The 22,700-nt window shown below is 36.4% G+C and overlaps 2 protein-coding genes across 6 annotated transcripts in view; one reads left to right on the top strand and one right to left on the bottom strand.

Moving 5' to 3' along the window:
- The first annotated feature begins 379 nt into the window (after nucleotides 1-379).
- The window catches only part of LOC136846653 (UDP-glucose 4-epimerase-like), a 37,076-nt gene continuing 14,755 nt past the window's right edge, over nucleotides 380-22,700 (top strand). Inside the window, 2 exon segments of the mRNA XM_067117626.1 lie at nucleotides 380-451; nucleotides 17,514-17,603. Of these exon segments, the coding sequence (XP_066973727.1) occupies nucleotides 17,552-17,603 (52 nt within the window). The 5' untranslated portion in view covers nucleotides 380-451; nucleotides 17,514-17,551.
- Nucleotides 3,726-11,982, bottom strand: LOC136846654 (uncharacterized). Of its 5 annotated transcripts, XM_067117630.1 has the most exons (3): nucleotides 11,377-11,553; nucleotides 7,615-7,756; nucleotides 3,726-5,418 (listed from the first exon to the last, which is right to left on the bottom strand). In XM_067117630.1, the coding sequence occupies exon 3, from the start codon at nucleotides 5,241-5,243 to the stop codon at nucleotides 3,855-3,857; it is 1,389 nt and encodes a 462-aa protein (XP_066973731.1). In that variant the 5' UTR covers nucleotides 5,244-5,418; nucleotides 7,615-7,756; nucleotides 11,377-11,553; the 3' UTR covers nucleotides 3,726-3,854. The 5 variants fall into 5 exon arrangements, with proteins under 5 accessions (XP_066973731.1, XP_066973729.1, XP_066973728.1 ...); XM_067117628.1 differs by lacking the exons at nucleotides 7,615-7,756; nucleotides 11,377-11,553 and adding an exon at nucleotides 11,722-11,982; XM_067117627.1 differs by lacking the exon at nucleotides 7,615-7,756 and having other exon boundaries at nucleotides 11,377-11,726.

Below are 22,700 nucleotides of genomic sequence, written 5' to 3'. Positions count from 1 at the left end.
TGTGTTTCACACAAGCCTCAAGGGAATGTGACATCGTGCAACTTGGATAAGCAGTGGCATTTGTGTGGAAAGTCCATAACACAATGGAAAATTGATTAATGTCAATTTGGTTCTAAAGTCGTGTGTGCAAAACCCTCAGATAGAATGGAAAAAAACTGACAATTTATCTATGGGGCATCTGTAATCAGTTGATAGAATTCTTAAATTATTTAGAAGCAAAGACTTCCATGAATGTGAATGTTGTAATGGTTATTCTTTTCATTTTATGGACTGGGGGATAGAGTAGAGTCATTAATTCTACACTTGGCTTAATGAACATTAGTCAAATTTTGTTTTTATTCTTCCAGATAAATATTGGAGTGGCCAAAACAGCAGCATGTTTAGAGGAGAAGTTCTTGTCGATTCTAACTCCACTGCAGCCTCCTTGAAGCAGGTCTTCCTGAACTGATAGGTAAAAATAGCTTTTGCATGGCTTTTCAGATTTTATCACATTTGTAGCATTCAGTTTTCATTTGTTTCACTGCAAACCCATCACTTACAATATATTTACCTTAAGTTTCCATGACGATTGCCTTCGTGTGATCTTTTTATTATCAGTTTATTCTTTCATCACAATACTTTACTTGGCTTGAGGGTTTTCCTGTTATAGTATTTAATTCTCAACTTATGCAAGGTAGCAGGTATTGAGTATTAGAATCATAAATCTTTTTCAAGTTAGTTCTCTATGATACTCATCCAACTTTGTTGTTCACACTGTAGATGCATTGATAAAGTACATTTTTATACTGTACATTCAGTGTTGTGAGAAGTATTTGGTTGCTGCAACTCATTCCTTACTTATTTTTTACTTGGTTAATGAAGTATATGGTATTAATTATATATTTCATCAGTTTACCTGAAAATAAACTTCTCCACCTCTCTTACTCTTGATTTTCCTATGTTGTAGCTTGCTGATAACAAGATGTTTTTCTTGGGCGCTTGTCAACTACCAAAATGCTTAGTATATTATTCTGCAGCATAGGGTAGCTGGCTGTTTCTCTTCCTTTGTGAGTTGACAGGTTTTAGATTGTACTAATCAAAAACTTTTTATCCCCTGAGAATACTCATTCCTCATAGTGACCTTTAAGAACCCTTCCACTTATATTTTCTAAATCCATGACAAGAAAGCTGGATTAATTTGACAAATTAGAAACTGGAAACTATAAGGCCAGTCTTAGGCAAATGACTTTGTGGGAGTTCTAGAGGAAGAGCAAGCATAAACTTGACAGTGCATTAGCTGTAATTGCAGAGACTAACAGTACTTACGAATAGTGGTTTATGGTTAATTTATTATTTGTTGAAAACTCTTGACTTCTGAACATGAGGACGGTCTGTCTGGACAAGCTTTTGGTAAAGCACAGACTGAGGTTTCCTTGTATTACTGACACATCTAGGTCACCTTTGGTTATGATGTAAAGTCTGTAAGCCTCTCTTACTAGGCAGCAGTTCCTTTGCCATGGGAAGACTATCAAATCAGAAAGTTGCAGTTGTGGAAACATAAGTCAGGAAGAAGAGGGCTTTTTATAGGTCCCATTCAGCTTGCTGCCTTAAGAGGTGGTTTCATCTAATTGGGGACTGGATTGCTCATAGCAACTCTTGGTTTCTTTGGGTCTTGACTAGGTGCATAAATTAGAGCTTTCACTGTGATTGCCATTGGTTTGGACAATACAGCAACAACAGTTTGATTCTGTTTAGGTGATCATGTGTGTACTATCATAAGCAGAAATGTTTTATAGAGCTCATTCAGATTCATTGACGGTAGAGTCTTTGTTGCAAGTACAGTAGTAGTTAGCGCTCCATACACTCGGCTACTCATGAGCAACATCCACCATTTCTGTTTGCCAATCATGAGTAGCATTGTTGAACTGATCCAGTAAAATAATGCATGCATTTTGATGTTCAGTATCTTTGCGTTAATACTTTTTGCTACCAAATCAGTTGGCTGTATTTGTTTGCTGGTCAAATCCATCATTCATTTTCCTCATTCTTATGATTGGTTGTGTTACTACATGCAATAGTAATAGGTTTATGCAGCATATCTTGTTATTTGCCTAAGCATAATTCCATTTGCTCATCAATGGAAGTTTTAAGGCAACTTTTACAAGAAAAGCTCATGTATAGAATCCAGTGTTTTATGAGGCACTCTACTCATTTGTTACTTATACAAAGATTGGTATGTGATGGTGCCGGCCTCTGGTCACATTTTTCCCCTGATCTCCAGTGGCTTCTGCTTACAGTGTCTTGAGCACCACATTTTATGCAGGAGGAAAGGCCTGTGAAAAGTCCCATCTGTTCAGCTATACTGTCTGCCTTTTACTTTCATCTAATCCCTTTACTGTCTGTTAATCTGTTTTCCTTTCGTATTTAAAAACAGATCCTTTGGGTTGAAGCTGTACATCTACACTGTTGACTTTGTAATATGGTTCAACTCTTAAAATTTTTCTTTTATTAAACATATGCAGTTTCCTCTAGGAAGGTTGGTCGAGAGGAAAACAAAAACAGAATTTTTATGTTTTGTTTGCCATGTTCCAGTTTCAGCTGCAATTTTGTTGTTTAATCACCATGTAGGCAACTTCAAAAACATTAGCGTGTTGAACTCCTACACACAATTTTTTCCTTATGACTATCGGAAAACACTGTGATCCATCTGTTTACTTATGCTAACCTCATTACCACATCCATTCATCCCCACATTTCTGACCCTTTCAGTTCCTCTTATGCCACATATAATATGCACAGTTCAGCTCAACAGCATCAACTTTTTTTCCTTTCACATTTACTATCAAGACTTCACTTTTACTTCCTACCTTGGCTGCCATAGACAATTCAGGTCTGTTTCCAATCTTTTGCCAACACCCAGCTTCCTTTCTTGTTTCGCCAATCCTGTGACTCATCTTTCATCCTACCATCATCCTTTAGTTCCTCGCTGAGTGAGCGGGACCGCTTCTCCAGTTACCACTGTTGGTCGCAGTTCTAATCTCTGACCGGCCAGTGAAGAACAAGAGGAATTTGTTTCTGGCGATAGAAATTCATTTCTCGCTATAATGTGGTTCGGATTCCACAATAAGCTGTAGGTCCCGTTGCTAGGTAACCAATTGGTTCTTAGCCACGTAAAGATTCAAAAATAATATCTAATCCTTCGGGCCAGCCCTAGGAGAGCTGTTAATCAGCTCAGTGGTCTGGTTAAACTAAGATATATTTTTTTTAACCTACCATCATCCGTTATGTTGATTCCTATATATACTTGTAAAAACAACTTTCCTTCTTCCACGTCCTTATAGCTTCCTTAATGAGCATTATCTGTAAACAACCACTCCACACTCCCTTGGCTCATTTTCTTATCCAACAACTTTGCACCTTCATGTACTGTATGTTCTCTTACTTCTTATATCACTCCATCCATGAAGATAGTGAACAGCTGCCCATGCAGTATGGAATAATAGTAATAATAATAATAATAATAATAATAATAATAATAATAAATAATAATATAATAATAATAAACAACCTCCTTTTGTCCTGGAAACATTATCTGGAAGTCACTGTACACATTCTCATTTGTTTATGTGGTGCAGGTTAGTTATATTTCTAATACAGTAAATTTCTATTTACAATAACATAAATGCATGTGGCAACTTTTAGTATCTTTGTCTCAAATTACATAGGTGGGAAAATAAAACCAAGAAAATGGATTATCTTTATAAGAAAGCATGATGATTGAAAGTCAGTCTTACAAAGACCATAAAGATTAACTAAAAGTAAAGCAAAATCTCGAAATATATACACAGTATTGCAGAGGAGTAGTACTGCATAAGCTACTCTGGGAGAACATATATAGTCAGCTTGCAGTCATCACATATGATTGTTGAAACAAATGTAGAACAGTTAACAGTTAGCATCGATGGAGAAAACTCACAATAGCAGTTTGGACATTCTTCTGGGCAATTTTCTATAGGAAAGTGAATAACCAAATAATTATCATTTTGTATTTCACCAGGAGGCAGAAAATCATGAAGAGTTTGATTGTGACTTTTATGACACTTTCTTTTTTTAGCATCGCAGAAACTTTGATTTCTGTTCTTCCTTTTTCCACTGAATATTTCACAGCCATCTTGATTGACAGAACTTGGCTCTTCTGTTAGGCCAACATTTTCTTTTTCTCTGCAGTCATCTTGAATAGTGACATACTCAATGGTCTGGTCTAATCCTCCTATTGTAAATGCTGATAAAAGTTCATCATCAGGCTCATCTTGTTCCTCAGTGTTCAACTCTTCTTGTGACAATGCTTCTCTGTCAACATTTTTAGCAATTTGAACAGTGTCTTTTGCCATTTTACATGTCGAAGGTATCTCAGTAGATGATCGATGAGAGGTGGACACTGGTTTGGGAAAAGATTGATTGACTTGCTGAATTTGACACTCACACTGGTTCAAGGCATTTTTCTTTCTTTGACATTCACACTGATTTTTAGCATTTTCCCCACTCTCATATCTGTTTTGAGGTTCTCCCGAAGGAACTTGTATTTCCTTGTGTGAGCTAATTGAAGGGGTGTTTTTAGATGAATTTGTGTTTTTGTTCAGTGTTTCACCTTGTACTGATACCTTTAGTGAATTTTTATCTTGGATATTTGCGCTCTCTGATACCTCCTCTGATTCTGATAATGAGTTGTTAGAGTCACTGTGGTTGTTACATGACTGCTTGCCTAACTCTTTCTCTTCCAGGTAATCCCAACAATTCTTTATTCCATTCCTCCAAGGATCGTAATTTTCAATTGAACTCAATTTACACAAGTAATCCCTAATCTTCATCAGTACTGCATTTTCAGAGATAGAGCCTTTTTTATTTTGACAAAATCTCTCAATCACAAGTTCCTTTCGTGAAAAATAGTTGAGATACCCTAAACAGGATGTTTCCCACTTTGAAAATTCATGTTTACCAGACTGGTTTTGTTTACACACATATGTATCGGAATAAAAGATTTTCTTAAAAAAATCACAAGTAGCAATTTTGACAGTACAATGTCTACAGTTTAGTTGCCCAAGAAAAAGATGATTGGCTATATCTTTTCCTATAACTGGAGAATTACATGTAAAGCAAAAATTCTCTTCATCGTCACTGATATGATTAGTCAGAATTTTCTTGACTGTTTCATTCTCTTTGTTTCTGTCAGAGTCATTAGTTTGAGGAAGATCAATAGGAGCCATGACTGAAAGTTCTTATTGAATTTTCCTTTGTCAAACTTCAAGGAGACAGGTAAACCTACACACCTGATGAACCAAACTCTTGCTTTTCTTTAAGACTACCTTTTTGATCTTCAAACATCTGCTAAACTGATGTGTTGGAATGCATTCGGGAACAGAAGACAAAACTGACAACTTTCTGTAGAAGAAAAAAGAAACAAAAAATAATTATAGGAAGTAACTTGCTGATAGATACTGTATCTCCTTAATTTATATAAGATTTAATAATAGTACTTATATTTGTCTTACTGTAGGGTTTAATATTGCTGGAACTGAATACTGTGTTCCTGCTCATATCTACGTTATGAAATTATACTGTATACTGTAAAATTCAGCATGACATGAGCAACATGCTTGGGTTTAGACTTGACATGAAAGCCCTCTCCAACCGAGGTTATCTGTCTGAATTGAAAATTAATCTTTTTATTTAAAGCACAGGAAGAACAATTGCATTTAGACAGTATAAGAGAAAAAAAGACTTCTTCAGTACTTTTTTTTTTTTTTTTATAAAAACAGTTCTTAAGAGCAACATGATTCCTCCCGTGAAGGTGGTAGGAGCTGCCTGAAAGGTAAAGAATTGTACTTCTAATAAGCTACTTAAGAAAAGTCTTTTTGTCTCATGTATTTGCAGTAGTAAAATGGATATTTAAGCTGTACTATAAGCCTAGCATAAAAAGTCCTTTTCTGATAAGTTACAATCAAGTGATCATGTTCACTGAACAAGGATATTTTCTTTTCAGAGTTCTAGCCAAGACCAGGATACTATTCAACCTCAAATCTTCTTGCCACAACACTTAATATAACATGATATTTTGCCACTTAATTTGTGGCCTAAAAGTGCAATTATAAAGATTTTTTTAATTAAAGAAGTGAACTGAGGTATATATATTATAATGAACGTAAACAGTAAGCACATCACTTTCAAGAATTAAATTCAGTAATACTAAGGAAATATATATGAAGAAATAGAATCCAGTGAAAATAATTATTTGAACAGATCCTCTTCATTTTAAATTGGAACTAAATATGCAAAAATGGGTCAGAGCATTATCTGCTAATAAAATGAGTAATGCAGTATAAGTATATCTGGAATTGATGACATCAAATCTATGTTAATGGCAAAAAGTGTGTAAATGCTACTTTTTATAAATAGGCCTAGGCTAAATTACATTAAATAAAAAATGATTTTTACAATAAAGACAAGATATATATGTAATCTGGGCTATTTTGATATCCCTCTTAACTACAAGCTGCTGTTATCTTTAGGAGAGAGAGAGAGAGAGAGAGAGAGAGAGAGAGAGAGAGAGAGAGAGAGAGAGAGAGAGAGAGAGAGAGAGAGAGAGAGAGAGAGAGAGAGAGAGAGAGAGAGAATATTTTATATACAGTATACAGTATGTAGCCTGGTCTGTTTCTGATATCCCACTTAAACCTGGGATGTAGGATATGCAGCTTTAGGCATTCATGAGAGAGAGATTAAAAGTCCCTTGTCCAAAATAGCAACACTCTCTCTCTCTCTCAGAAATGTTTTTAAAAGAAAATATAAAACAACAAACTGCCTTTAAAGTATAACAAACACTTGACTCGCATCTTAACAACAATTTTGTTTCTCTTCCTGAGTGTACATGCATCATTAGTGTGTGCATTCTTTGTTACCAATTAGGAATAGGCAAAAACAGCCAACATAGATTTACAGTAAGTCTATGAATGCAAGTAAGATTTACAACATATGCAAATAAGATTTACAACATGCGAAATAGATTCAAATAGTTAAGTAAAAATTCCTTGTACATAAGCAAAACGTTTATAACAATTCCATAGAGCTATATTAAATTAGCATAGGCTTGAGAGGTATGGATTAATATTAAAGATATAATTAATAAGATATTTACAAAATTACTCACATATTCTAGAATACATAACCTGAAAGCCTCAAGCTTCCCTAATTTTTGAGTAATGACTATTTTTGGTCATGCTGAAGACTTGGTCTTTGGAACCTAACTATGTTGACTTGTGAGGAGTTGATTCCAACTTAATTTCCATCTTATCAGATGAACTCATGAAAGCCACTTGTGAGGAGTTGATTCCAACTTAATTTCCATCTTATCAGATGAGCTTGTAAAAGCCATGTTATTTTTTACCTTATTTTTTTTTTAGAATTTTTTCTGACCCCTCACTGGCAGATAATCTTAGTATAGTTTTTGTAGCAGATGGCTAACAGTTACTGTACATACTAAACAAAACATCAAAATGAATGTACTGTAATGTGTTTAAATATGTACAGTATACAGTATATTGTTCCACAACAAACCCAATACTTTAAATAAATATAAATTACCTTGTGTATGTCTGCACAAAATCTGCAGGCACTTTTTGCAGAAAAGAAGGGATTCTTTCCAGATCCATCAAACAGTGCATGTAGCCCCTGGTTCTGCTGGTCATATTTTCTTAAAACTATTCTTAGCTTTGCTGTTTTTCATCTTGAAAATATTATTTATCATTATTAACATTATCATCCATTATACAGTTGACCATCGACTTTATTTTAGAGAATTTGAAAATTTTTGGTTAAAATGTTTTTAAAAAATTCCATTACGCTTCAAATTACAAAACCTGATACACAGAGCACAAGAGGAATGTAAATAATAGGCAAAAACCTTCAACTTAATACATAAAAGTATCATTACACCTATAACAAATGCATGACTTCAAACTGCAGCTATGGCTTGCTCTCAGTGTATTGATATTTATTCTGGATTATATTGAGAGATCATTAAACAAAAATATTCTATAAGTCTTGGGTGAAAGGGAAAGTTAAACTGTTGCTGCTGTAATATGTACAGATTTGGCTGTGGGATACTTTTCCACAAAGACAATATGACCAGTAGCTAGGAAACTAGTGGCTGATTCCATCCCTATATATATGTGTGTGTGTGTATATATACAATATATATATTGTATGTGGCCGTCATTATTTGATGTAAATCGGACATCTCTCAATTTATCAGCAGTCCTAACTGATGACATAGCTGAAGCTCTCAAGCAGAGGATGCCATCACTAGCTGCCTATCTAGATACCTCCTCAGTCTGAGCCTGTGGCTGTGGGTTCAAATTGCCATTACCTTCTGCTGTGTGGAAGTGGGGCACCAGCCGTGCATGATCAGAGGCAAGAAACCATAGTTATTGTGAGCATGGTAACCAAACTGAAGAAGACCCCAAGACCATTACAAGAATGATTCTGGAGAACCTGAAGGTACAGTCTTGTGGCAAAGCCCATTCCTCTTTTATGATATCAAAGGTATCATAAAGGAAGAGAGCCATTTGCTGATCATTGGATTGTTCAGTACCACATGGGGATCAAACCCATAACAGAATTTGTTTACAGAATCCGAGACAGGTATGACTTTCCAAAAAGTTTTGTAGAAGAACATACATCAGGAATTGTGACTAAAATAATCACTTCTGGAGCTTGGTCCCTGATGGGAGCAAGAAGGTGTTACTCCCACAGAAAGAAGAATACAATGCAGTTATCTTGGGGGATCACTCATGGGAGAGACTCACACACATCCCTTTTAATAGTGGTCTGTAGACTAAGAGTGAAAATGACGGAGGAGACCAATGGGAAGAACTCTAAGACAGAAGGAAGAGAAAAGGTAGAAAATATGTTTTCTATTATCACCTAATTGTCTTTCATTCAGCCCCGTGCTGTGATGGTGAAAACCCAAACATCAGTTGAAGTAGATGAGAAGAGTACTTGCTGAAGTAGGGACTCAAGGGAATGGGCTCTAGTTTGAAGCCAAACAAAATTTGGAAGTACTACCACTCCTTTGCCCTCAGGCTGACTGGAGAAAACTCCAGGAACCACCAGAATCTGAAACACAGAATAAAAAAATCAATGATTGTTGCAGGGAAACACACAACCGGTATAGAAGAAATCAAATGCACATCCATAATCACCATCCTGGTGTTGTGTGATAAGCACAGGGAGTCCCCTACACTCTGGACCAGTATTCACCAGTACATGTACATGGTTGAGTTGGAACTAAGTGTCAATCCTTTAGGAGGATAAGAGAATCCCTGAACATGAGTATGCTTGTAATTCAGAGAAAAAAGATCGACAAGACAGCCATTCCATCAAGATTCATTCCTAACCTCTTGTAATCCTCCAAGAACAAGTGGGCTGCACAAACAAGCATAGCATATGACGACAGCAGATCATGCACAGAACTTGAGCAAAGGCAGTGTGCAAGCAGAGACAGCCTCTGTGACCCCAGCCAACATGAAAGTGAAGTGATCTCCACCTCCCTCTGAAATCTTGCTGAAGGTAAGTCATGAACCATGTAACTACTGAAACCAACAGCTTCTCCTTGTGTTTTAGTCCCAATGAAGGGAATGAAGACCAGCATCTCTCTTACTGCAGGAACAACTGTATAATGGTTATTTGGCAAGCCTGACAGTTAATAGGAGCATACCTTCAATAAGATACAGGTTGCTCAAAATAGAAATAAACACATATTAATGTTGTTTAATACTCCTACAAAAATACGAAGGTTTGCATCCTTGTGGAACAACCGGTATTCATGGTGGTTATTATATGCATAGTAATATGTAAATACAAATAGACATGAGTGGATGAAGACAGTCACTTTCTGGTCCTTAGATAATTGGTTGTTCTGAAACTCATATTTATAATTAAACCCAATAATAATGCTATAAGTAAAGTTAAATCTTGCCAAGGGTTACCCAAATGCTAAGGCAATGCCCTGCATGGATCCAAGGACAGGTAGGACTCTGTCTTTAAGGTCAGAATAGGATGTATTCTTTAGTTGGGTATGGCCTTATCATATTGAGCTGTGGCCTACCAGAACCATTTCAGGGCAGTGTGTCTAACCTAGCCTAAATCATTCTAAGGTGCCAGTCACATAGCAGAGGAATTTGTGATGCATTCTTTACCAAAAAGTTTATCACAACCTTGGGTAATACTGTGTCTCATCAAATAGCACCAAAGGTTACAAGATAATTGTGATTGTGACTTTGATTACTTATTAATGGGTCAAATATTGACCTTTTCATGTATAAAGAATCAACACTTTTTGAAGTCCCCATTTGTTCTTTCACATACAGTTTTTCAATGCAGTATCTTTGTTTGGGTGAAATGGGACTTACAGGTGAAAACAGTGCCTGCAATGTATCTTTCCTTTATTGCTTTTTCCTAGGAAAAAAAAAAACATTCTGATTTATGAACTTTGTAAGAGATTAATATATACATCTCTAAGCTTGATTCACAAAATAAAACTAGTCTTGGTTCCAGGATAGGTTAACCTGGGCTACCAGAGAAAGGGAGACCACAGTTTCTCGACATTAGATTACTTTGAAATCTTACAAAGTTAGCCAAACTTGGCTGGTTAATGAGCACTTATTGGTTAAGACTATTATAATTGGCTAGCTAGATGCCATTTAATGTTAGGTTAGGCTACAGTTGCCTAACTTATCAAACCCTCCTTTGGCACCCATTGGGCTAAGTTGAACTGTTTAGAAACTAGGAAAGCACATTAGGAAATGTTAGCCCTAGGCTAGCATAGCCTAGTGCCTATGTGCTTACCTGGTTGCGTAGCAAGTAAATGGTAAGTAAACCAAGCCTAGCTAATGCCAAAGTAGGGTTTGGTAACTAACGTTTATATGCAAAATGGGAGCATAAACGTAAGCAAGAAGCAGTAAATATTAAGGTCACTAACTGGTGGAACCAGGCCCAGGTAGCAGTCCTCAGCTGTACCCATTAAGCAACTATAGCCTAACCTAACATTAAATGGCAATTACCAATTTACAATAGTCTAGGCCAGCAAATGCTGGTTATCTGCCAAGATTTAGAAGTAATGAATGTCAAGAAACTGTGGTTTTCCTTTACTGCCAAACTTAGCCGGGTCTAGCTATTTAAGACCCCTAGAATTAGCATAGGGTAAACTGAATGCAAACGAACCTTGGAAACTGAATGCAAACGAACCGCAGAAACTGAATGTTAACAAACCATGGAAACTGAATATAGCATAAACAAACAATGGAAACTAAATTTTAACACCTTGGAAAGCGAATGCAAACAAACCTTATAAACTGAACGCAAACAACCCTTAGAAACCGGGAGATCTTAGGCGTGAGTAGTCTTCAGTGTCAGTGTTTAATTCAACTGGTTACGATAATCATCGAACGTAACTTAAAAGCAGAGTCTACTACGCTACTAACGGTACGCACATCTCCGGCCTCGGATTCCTCCGAGACGAACATCTGTATTTGTCCGATTCCGTGCATCGAAACTTACTATGAACTATCGTGTTGCCACAGGTGTTACGTATACAAAGACAAATGCAAGATGTTTACAGGCTTATTTAACAGAGCCTTGTACATCAAACCACGACGGCAGATGTACATTAGAACGTTGTTTGATACTTACGGTATGTTCTATTAGAGTTGCATAGATTGCGTGGTTTGTTTTTGTCAACATCCGATCAAATGTCGTCTTCTTCTTTTATAAAAACTAATATTTCACAGGGGAAAAAAGTTCTTTGGTTTTGATAATTGTAGATGATGCGATATCTTCACGCTGGGAGGATCGGAGACGAAAAGAAGGAAGGATGCTGCCGTGGCGTGTAAGGGAACTTCCTATCCTTAAACAAGGAAAATTGTGCTAAACAAAACTGTCTCGCTGGCGTATTAGCTGTGACGACGTAAATGCAACAAAATGTACTAGTATCATGACTGTTTTGTATTAGTGTAATCCATGTAATAAAAGCAATAATTACATTGTGGCGAGTAATAAGATTGTATTATTAAGACAAATAACACTTATTTTTACATAATCCCGAATGTCGCGAGTCGGTATTAATTTTACGAATTTTCCTTTTGCCACGTTCTGATCTTCCAAGACATTGTACCCACACAACCAGTTTTGCTGAAACATTTTTTTTATTTCTATTGTTTATGAACGTAGCAGCAGAACTCCTTTGTCATAAAAGGTTTGATATTGTATTTAACTGTTTATTGTACGATACATAATGCATTTATGATATGTGCCTTATTATTCTAAAACCGTACTTCAAGAGTTATATGGTCCGCTAGCAATGAGGTGTTTTATATATATATATATATATATATATATATATATATATATATATATATATATATATATATATTATATATATATATATATATATATATATATATATATATATATATATATATATATATATATATATATATATATATAAATCCTGTTTACTATGAATACTGCTCAATTGTTAAAAGCTGAGTAGATAAGTTTCTAAAAGTAGTTAGAAACGCAAGGATCACAAAATCGTGAAAATGTCTACCCTCAAAAAGGGAAGGAAATTGTTCGAGAATTTTTTATTTTTGGGGGGGTACCTCAAAATCACTCATCATGCAGTACCCTAGTCTCCTTGTCCTTAGGGGGATGGTGCTGTCAGTGCACCTCATGTGATGCACTGCAGGTATTACCTAAGGTGGTTCTCAGCTTTCCTTCGGCTAGCTGCATCCACTCTTTATATTACCTCTGGTCCCACCTCCTTTCTACCATCTTGCTGTCCAACCACTCCAACTTCTCTGTTTTAAGTGCTGAGTGGCTGAAAGTACCCCAGTGTTTGGCCTAATAGCGAAATTTTCGTAAATCAGTCAATCAATCAGTCAACCAGGCGGTAATGAATGCCATCTAACTAGCAAGGTTTATGAGCTCAGACAATTTACATTTGCTGTTATCTCCCCGTGCGTTACCCGGCCATTCCCCCCATTTTTTTTTAGTTGTACAATACTTCGTTTGCTGTTCGTGATGCTATTCATTTGCGCACATGTACACTGCGAGCTCTGCAAAGTGTAAGGTCTCCTGTTCGACATCTTTGCAGTACTTTGAAGATTCTGCTGTTGTTTCTGCAGTTCCCTCTTCCCCACCGCAACCTGAAAAAATCGGGCTCTGAGGTACTGTTATTTAGGCTTCCACATGACTAATCCCTGAATCAGTACATATATTGTTGATGATGAATCAGCATGTACAACATATACTTCTCGGAGTTCTTTTTTTTTTTTTTCTTAATTATTGATGGTCTTTAACTGGCCTTCGCATCTCAGCCAAATTCTGATATTTGGACTTGGTATTGAGTTGCTATTTTTTTTTTCTTCCATCAGCTCGTGATCGTTAAAGCCGTTATAAATTTGGATCCTGTACTTTCGTATAGGTCAGTTTCCAAAACACATATTCTCTTAGTTTCTCAGCCTGCCTGCCAGCTGTCCTGTTCAGTCCTTTTGATTGTTTTCATGAAAATATAATATTAACTCTCCCTTGAATCAGCATTACGGGTATTAAGGTTACCTGAAGCGTGTTGAAGTGTTAATAACTGTCAAGTATGCAAAAAAAAAAAAAAAAGTAAGCGGTCTTTTTTTTTTTATCTTGGTTACAAAAAAGCTTTATTTCACGGTTACAGAAGCTTTATTTCACGTTATCCACCCACCTTTGGAGTAATGTTCTCATATTGACAATTCTTGGTTTCTCCACTTTTTTTTTTAGGCAGCTTTAGGTTAGAGGTAATACATTTAATCTATGGCACCACCTTAACGCCTTGTCTGTACTGTACTTACTTTCAGTGTACTTATTTTCTATATGAAATAAGATTCCCTTATTTTCTGATAATATTTTGGCCGCAAGGCTGTTTAGCTGAGGGAGAGAGTTCTCCCACTCCTCATGCTATTTTGTAGCACCTCCAAGTCACCAGTTCTTACGTTTACACTGCTGCATATCAGCAGTATCTTTATATTTCTCAGCTGAGTGACTTGCTTTCCATCCACTACGAAGCGTTGGAAATTTACTCCAGATTCCTTTTGGGAATATTTTTTCCTCAAGTCCCCCCCATCCCCCGGGTCTTTGCCTCATAGCTTTCTGGCCTGGGCTACTTAAGGACATATGTTTGCATTATCACTTTGGCCATTGAACAAGCAACAAGATATAAGTACTCCCTGAATCGGGATGAAGAGAGAGAGAGAGAGAGAAGCATTGTAAGGAGTCATGGATGAATTCGCCGTTATTCCGGCACTAGCTGTTATGTTCCTCTATGTCCGTGGGTTTTGTTACATAACGTAACGCCTGTAGTGACGCTCTCAGTGATTATAAAGGAACCATATGTGGAGGTGTCATCTCTGTGTGATATATCGCCATGTTTGTTGTATTTCTTATGGTAACACTGGATAGCGGCATAAATGACATTGCTCCCGCAAGTATACTTGTTTCTCAAATTCTGCATTACTATTATTATTATTATTATTATTATTATTATTATTATTATTATTATTATTATTAACAAACGCTCTTGTAAAACAAGCCCGGAAAGTCATGAACTTTCAAAACGAGATTATTATTATTATTATTATTATTATTATTATTATTATTATTATTATTATTATTAACAACAAACACTCACACAAAACAAGCCCAGAAGGGCATGAACTTTCAAAACAAGATATAAGAGATAAAAAAAAAGATAACACGCATTATTATTCCTAGTTTTCTCCTCCACATTTAATATTTCAAAAGACGCGCTGAATGGCATTAACATTAAGAGTTAAGGTAGATGATGCGTCGTTCAGGAGTCTGCCTGGGTCTCTACACCACGCTGTTAACCTGTCACTTTCATATCTGTAATTAACCTGTCACTTTCATATCTGCAATTCCTGTACGACGGGTAACGATAAGGTTTGGAGGTTAGCATAGCAATGATTTTTGTCATGTCACTTCTTGTTTTTATGCGGGTGATGTTATCTTCTTTGGACGTTTCATATTATTGCATATTGTGTTACATATTGTTGTAGTTTCAATACTAAACATTTTTCAGTATCTTTTGTTGCTCAGTGTGATTTATTTATTTTTTTTTACTTCCTTTTATTATAAATTTTCCCCAGGCCTCTCTCTCCATGCTAAACTAAACCCTTTTGTTTGTGGTTTTCGGTTATGATAAATGCGATGTAAAATTAAATTATTGCACGTAAACAGGAGCAAAAGTTAAAACGTATTTTAGAATTTGATATATCTCCATTGGAAGACTTGGCTACAAACCGTTGTTAATAGTAATGAAGGCTGTGTGTGTGTGTGTGTGTGTGTGTGTGAGAGAGAGAGAGAGAGAGAGAGAGAGAGAGAGAGAGAGAGAGAGAGAGATTCAGTTGTTTATTTAGTGAAAGATATCCGTCCCATGCTTATGAAGCCTGTTGGAAATTGATGTTCAAGTGTTTGTGTGTGTGTGTGTGTGTGTGAGAGAGAGAGAGAGAGAGAGAGAGAGAGAGAGAGAGAGAGAAATAAATATTTGACGCGTGCAATGTAAAACACACACGAAGCACGGCGCGGCAGGTGCCGGTAACGGTATAACGCCTTGAAGGAAACCATGACGTCACTACCATATTATCACGCTGCCTCTTCATCGTCGCCTCCCCTCGCCATTGCCTCTTAATGGCGAATCGACAGCGGATAAAGGATTTCACTCCATTCTTTAATGGTCAAACCAAAGGCGATATTCACTTAGGTTTCCGTTACTTCCCGTTTTAACGGAAGGGGCCATCGCGTAGAGAGAGGCTGTCTTAGTCTATGAGCAGCTCAGTTTTGGGAAACATCGAGTTCTCACGGGAACCAAATTGTGCGCAGGTAAGGTTTGTGTTCATTAGATGAGTTTATTTTTTAGTTTTTACGTTTTTGTTATCTTGTGGGTTTTCTTTCTCTTTTACTCTTTAGGTAACTGAAGTTTGTTTAGTCTCAGAGTTGTTCTGTATTAAGGAATTTCGAGACATTACGGGGAATGATTCTTACCCAAGTAAAGGATGCTGCATTTTTCGGTGTTTAAAATTTTTTTTTCAAGTGTGAATTTGTTTTTTTTTTTGGTTAGTTTTATATATATTCTAACTTTACTTCGTGTATTTCGTCATGCTTTCTTGTTAAATTTTAAATGTTATATAATTCTTTTTACATGATTTTATTGTGCTATTTTGTATATGCTCTCTTGTATGACTTTTTTGCCCTGAAAATTGAGCAAGCATTTTGGGATAAGGTTTCGAATTCACGTTTTTATCCACCCTGGTTGCAGCTTACCTTTGTCGACTAACTACCAGGTACTTTATTAATTGTTTAGGTCAACAGAGGACCAATGCACCCCAAAACTATGTATTGCTGGTTCTCCCACTGGATGGTCAAGTATCGTGACCGCTAGATCACTAAGTCCCATATATATATATATGTGTGTGTGTGTGTGGGTGTGTGTGTGCGGCACGCGCTTGCGTTAGTTAGTGGTGGTCTACATCAATATCCAAGGTATTCTTTGGATATTGGTCTGTATCAGAAGACAAACAAGCCCCGAAATGTTGGCGTAACATTTTTGTCCAAAATCACCAAGCAATGGTCCTTAGTGTTAGTAAATCTTCCAACACAATTTGAAGCATTCAGGCAAGGCATAAGCCGATTGAAAGGGCAATCTTCAGCTCATATAGCTCGGGTCAGACAAAAAAAAAAAAAAAAATAACAAAGAAAACTATGAGGGAAAAAAATTTTTTCTTAGGACATGGAGAGGTGTAGTATGTTGGGAAAACGAAGGAGGAGGTGAATTTCCAAAGCGGTAAAAGACGGAGCAACGATTCCAACCCGACGGTTTTGAGAACAGTGAGGACCTTACTCATTTAAAAAGAGACTTTTTACTTACTGGAATTAAAGTCTTTATTTGTAGCGAGATACCATAATGGTCTAAAACTGAAATCTTCCAGTGCTACTAGAAACCTCTTCACAACAGAAATGGTGTTTTTTTATTCTTGGAAAGCATCTTCTTCTTCTTCTTCTTCTTCTTCTTCTTCTTCTTCTTCTTCTTCTTCTTCTTCTTCTTCTTATTATTATTATTATTATTATTATTATTATTATTATTATTATTATTATTATTATTATTTGTTAAGAGAAAATAAGTAAATGGTAAAAATGTTCTATCAAACTATAATTACTCCTTTTTTCATCCCCAGTGCAACCTGTATAAAATAATGACAATCAATTTTGTATGAGAAAATAAATAAGCCTGCATTGTTCTTTCCGCACAGAAATGAAATCAGTATAAAATGATACTCGTTTTTTGCATAAAAAAAGAATTTTGAAGATTCAAGTTGTTGTACTTTCCAACTTTGCTTACCAGTCTTTCGACATTTTTTTTTTTTTTTTTACTATAGGTGACGCTCAGAAGTTGTCCTCAAGATCAAGGTTTGCAATGGCGCCGGTAACAAGTGACAGTCGCCGCTCCATCGAGCCGTTTGTAGCGGGTAAGTCCTGTCGTAGTTTTTTAGTTGTCTGCAGAAGAAAACTATTGAGGTGGCTATTTGTTTGTCCGCCCTCAGATCTTAAAAGCTACTGAGGCTAGACGGCTGCAAATTGGTATTTAGGGTTAAAGTTAGCCATGGTCGTGCGTCTGGCACCGCTATAGGTGCCAACAATACAGGCCACCACCGGGCCGTGGCTGAACGTTTCATAGGCTGCGGCTGATAGTTTCAGAAACCTCGGCGCATTTTTTTACTTGTTTAGATATGGAACCTATTTGGGTCTTCAAAAAAGCATTAAGACGCTGTACCCAGATCACATTTTTATCATCTTTTAATGGTTTTGCAAAAACTCAAAAAGACAAAGTTGCAAAGTTTGACGGTAAAATTAAAGTCGACCGTATTCGTTTAAGCAATGCTATGCGGACACGTTTGGGTTCAGTTTTGCCGCCGAAATTGGGTGTTTAGTAAAAAAAAAAAAATGAAAATCGCGCAGGCGTACTAAGAAGGTGTCAGAATTGCCACCCAATTAGCTACTGTGTACGAAGTTTGGAGGCAAGGTGTTAAAAGACGCACTTCTTTAGGGAAATAGTATAGCTCTCGTCCCTTGCCCTTGGCAGAAAATTAAATATAGTAGAAAAAAGAAAATGAAAAATATCGTATTTAATCGAATAGACAGTAAATTAAATATAGTAAATGGGTAAGGAAAAATATGCTATGTGCTTTGATATATTATAGGGAGAAAACATGGAGACATCATTATGCATAACATAAGAGTCCTCACGCGGTGCGCTGTAAGCATTACTTGAGGTTCTTTGCAGCGTTCCTTCGGCCCCCAGCTGTAACCCCTTTCATTCCTTTTGCTATATCTCCGTTCATATCCTCTTTCTTCCATCTTACTTTCCACCCTCTCCTAACAGTTGATTCGAGAACTGATCAGAAAGTTTTCGGGAGGGCTTAGGCTTAGTGAGGGGTAAACTAGTAGGATTATAAAACTGGACGAAAAATGAGAACTGTTAATTCGCTGTTTTCACCGTAAAATACTCGCTAGGGTGTGGCTGGTAGAATAAGCACTGTTTAGCCATTTAAATATTTCCCGTGACGTTAATCCCATGTTTATGGTTTTGTCTGAGATTTGTCATTTACTGTATTGTTTTCACTTTGGCTTTCCATACTGTTCTGTCACAGTGGCAGTTTGAGAGCAATAGCTCTTTTAAGTGGATGATTGGTTAAAGATTAACCCAGTCAAGTGACCGTCGACTGCTAAATGCCGTATGTCAACCATGTGTCGCGGAAGCTGGGGTTTGGGAGCGCAGTTCAAAAATCATGCCATGTCTGTTCATTTTTATTGAAAAAAATTAGGTTTTCAACGAAATATCAAAAGTCAAATGTATTTTTAATGTCAGTTTTAAACTGAAGGACATAACTTTCATTTGAGTAGGCTCTTCAAAGCCCATGTTTTATCATTACAATGAGACTTTTGTCATCACGGGAATTCCTTATTCGCTCCACCATAGCGATCTTAGTGTTTGACGGACTGGAGGCTAATTATCTATTGATCCTTTATAACTAATGAGTTAATTTCTTCCTCGGAAGTAGAGCTTGCTAAGAATCTTCCGAAGTAGAGCAGCTCTTAGCAATTCTTAGCAGATACAAAGGCAGCAACAGTAGCAGTTTCACCAGCGATCTTAAGCAGATCGCTTAGGAGCTGGGGCAAACAGACAAAGGCTGAGGCTTAGAAAAAGTTTCAATAGAAGAACGGAAATAATCTCTTGTCAACTTAGGTTAAAATCTCGCTTACATTATGGCGTCATGGGAGTCATGGTTGAAGGTAACAAAGCAGCGGGAAATTATTGAGAAGGGTTATGACAGTCCACCGTGGAAAGTATAGAAGAAGAGGCGCTTTATCTACGCCGGAGTAGATCCAACAGAAACGATACAGTGAGCGGAGGATGAAGAAATGATTTGTGAAATAATTCCAAGATTTTGAATTAAAGATCAAGAATAAGATCAACATATTCATGTTGGGAGATGATTAATTTGGTGTACATTGAAGTGTCAGAGACAAAGAAACGCTGACATATTTCTTCCACGTAAACTCTTATAAAACGAACGTCATACGACGATGGTGTCGTTCACTACGTTGAGAATAAATCGCATTTGTAAAGGCCCGTCGGATGACGAAGGTATCAGGTGGAATTTCCTGTTTTATTTCTCTTCATTTTTTTTAGCGATAGCGTTTTTAACTATTGACGGCAAGTGTGGCGGTGAACATTATTCGAACACTTGTGTGGAACTGTTCTAGACTGGGCTTGCTAAAACTGGCTGAGGCTTTTCGATACTGCGTACTAAATAAAAGAGAATGCGGTGCATGTGTACAAGTGTTTTATTTCATCGTTTATATATATATATATATATATATATATATATATATATATATATATATATATATATATATACCAACTCAAACCTCGTTTACAATGGCGACCTCATATTGACTAAGTATATACAATATTTTTATGTCATATATATGTACTAGGGCAAAATGTTTTGAGTAATATGTATACAATATAATATATATATATATATATATATATATATATATATATATATATATATATATATATATATATATATGAGAGAGAGAGAGAGAGAGAGAGAAGAGAGAGAGAGAGAGAGAGAGAGAATGAATCTGTGTGTGCGTGCTTGAGCATGCGCGCTTCTAATGTACATGCGAGATAAATTAACATTCGTGATGGAAAGCAAGTTACAATCAGTTTTAAGTAAGTATTAATTGTCTATCATAACCAAAGCAGCACAATACTTGAAGTTGCAAAACGGAGCATCCTGATGTAAGCATAATATTTATGATTTCCCTCTGAAATATCGCTTGCAGATTCCTTATGGATGGAATTTCTGTTTTGTGCTGGTTAATTGTAGTTTGATATTCTATTATCTGGCTTGCTGGCCAGTGCCAAATAAATGGGCATCTCTATTCTTTGGGTAATTACAAATGAATGGACATTTTTTCTTTGTTTAGTTGCAAATGAATGGATATCTCTATTGTTTGGCTAGTTGCAAATGAATGGACATCACTATTCTTTGGTTGGTTGCGAACGAATGGACATTTCTAGTCTTTGGCTAGTTGCAAATGAATGGAAATTTTTTTCTTTGTTTAGTTGCAAATGAATGGACGTCGCTATTCTTTGGCTCGTTCCAAATGAATGGACACCTCTATTCTTTGGTTAGTTCCAAATGAATGGACATCTCTATTCTTTGGCTAGTTCCAAATCAATGGACATCATATTCTCTGGCTAGTTGCAAATGAATGGACATTTTTTCTTTGTTTAGTTGCAAATGAATGGACACAATGAATGGACATCTATATTCTTTGGCTAGTTCCAAATGAATGGATACCTCTATTCTTTGGCTAGTTTCAAATGAATGGACATTTTTCTTTGTTTAGTTGCAAATGGATGGATATCTCTATTCTTTGGCTAGTTCCAAATGAATGGACATCTCTATTCTTTGGCTAGTTCCAGATGAATGGACATCTCTGTTCTTTGGCTAATTCCAAATCAATGGATATTTCTGTTCTTTGGCTAGTTTCAAATAAATGGACATCACTATTATTTGGCTAGTTCCAAATAAATGGACATATCTGTTCTTTGGCTAGTTGCACATGAATGGACATTTTTCTTCGTTTAGTTGCAAATGAATGGACGTCTCTATTCTTTGGCTCGTTCCAAATGAATGGGCATTTCTATTCTTTGGTTAGTTCCAAATGAATGGACATCTCTATTCTTTAGCTAGTTCCAAATCAATGGACATCATATCCTCTGGCTAGTTGCAAAGGAATGGACATTTTTTCTTTGTTTAGTTGCAAATGAATGGACACCTCTGTTCTTTGGCTAGTTTCAAATAAATGGACATCTCTATTCTTTGGCTTGTTGCAAATGAATGGACATCTCAATTCTTTGGCTGGTTGCAAATGAATGGACATTTTTCTTTGTTTAGTTGCAAATGAATGGACATCTCTCTTCTTTGCCTAATGCCAAGTCGATAGATATTTCGGTTCTCTGGCTAGTTTCAAATGAATGGACATCACTATTACTTGGCTAGTTCCAGATAAATGGACATACTTGTTCTTTGGCTAGTTTCAAATGAATGGACATCTCTTTTCTTTGGCTAGTTCCAGATTTATGGGTTGTTTCCATATAATTGGACATAATATTTTTTGGTTGGTTATGTGTGTTTGGACATTTCATTTTTCCAGGTTTCTCATGATTGGACAATCAACTTCTGGATATTCTCCATGAAAAGGCATTCCATTTGCAACTGGTTCTGTATGAATTGTCAGTCTATTCTTGGATGATTCCATACGAATATTCGCCCATGTTAAATAAGAAAATGTCATTGCCAAGTAATCCATCTTTCCCTGCTGAAAAAAAATCCTTTTTTCCAAAAAAATTTTTCGGTTATCAAGTAGGAGACTCGCCTTTTGACATACAGATCTCGACAAGGTAGTACAGCATGGATGAACGTGCACTTGGCTCATAAGCAGCACATCTGTCCGCATGACATGTTTACAATTTCTAGTTGTGTTCTCTCTTCGTTTTTGTTTTTCGGGAAACTCCTTTCACTTAAACCAGAGATTTTCTTAGGCGTATATACTGGGCATGGATTCAGGGTTTTAGATCCCACGCACAGTAAACCCACTCATACATAGTATATATATTTATGTTATATCTATCTATCTTTTTATGTACACACATATACATATATATAAATAAATAAATTTTTATAAATTATATATATAATATATACGTATATATACATATGTATGTATGTATGTATGTATGTATGTATGTATGTGGGTCTCAGTCATGCTCTTCACCGAAAATAGATACGTGGCGCTATTTCATTGTTCATAAATAATTCACGAAACTGGCCCTGGACGCGAAGTTTCACACACACACACACACACACACACACACACACACACACACACACACACACACACACACACACACACATTCACTCGATCACTATTCATTTACTCCATTTACATGAGTAATTGACTCTTACGAGGATAATGAGGTG

Source organism: Macrobrachium rosenbergii, chromosome 15 (assembly GCF_040412425.1).
Source record: "Macrobrachium rosenbergii isolate ZJJX-2024 chromosome 15, ASM4041242v1, whole genome shotgun sequence".
In the NCBI taxonomy this organism is placed as follows: Eukaryota; Metazoa; Arthropoda; class Malacostraca; order Decapoda; family Palaemonidae; genus Macrobrachium; species Macrobrachium rosenbergii.
The sequence above is the reverse complement of the archived record's forward strand: the minus strand, read 5'-3'. Positions and strand labels throughout refer to the sequence as shown.

Excerpts from the sequence above, each read along its gene's own strand:
- LOC136846654 (XM_067117628.1), bottom strand. The coding sequence starts at position 5,243 with ATGGCTCCTATTGATCTTCCTCAAACTAATGACTCTGACAGAAACAAA.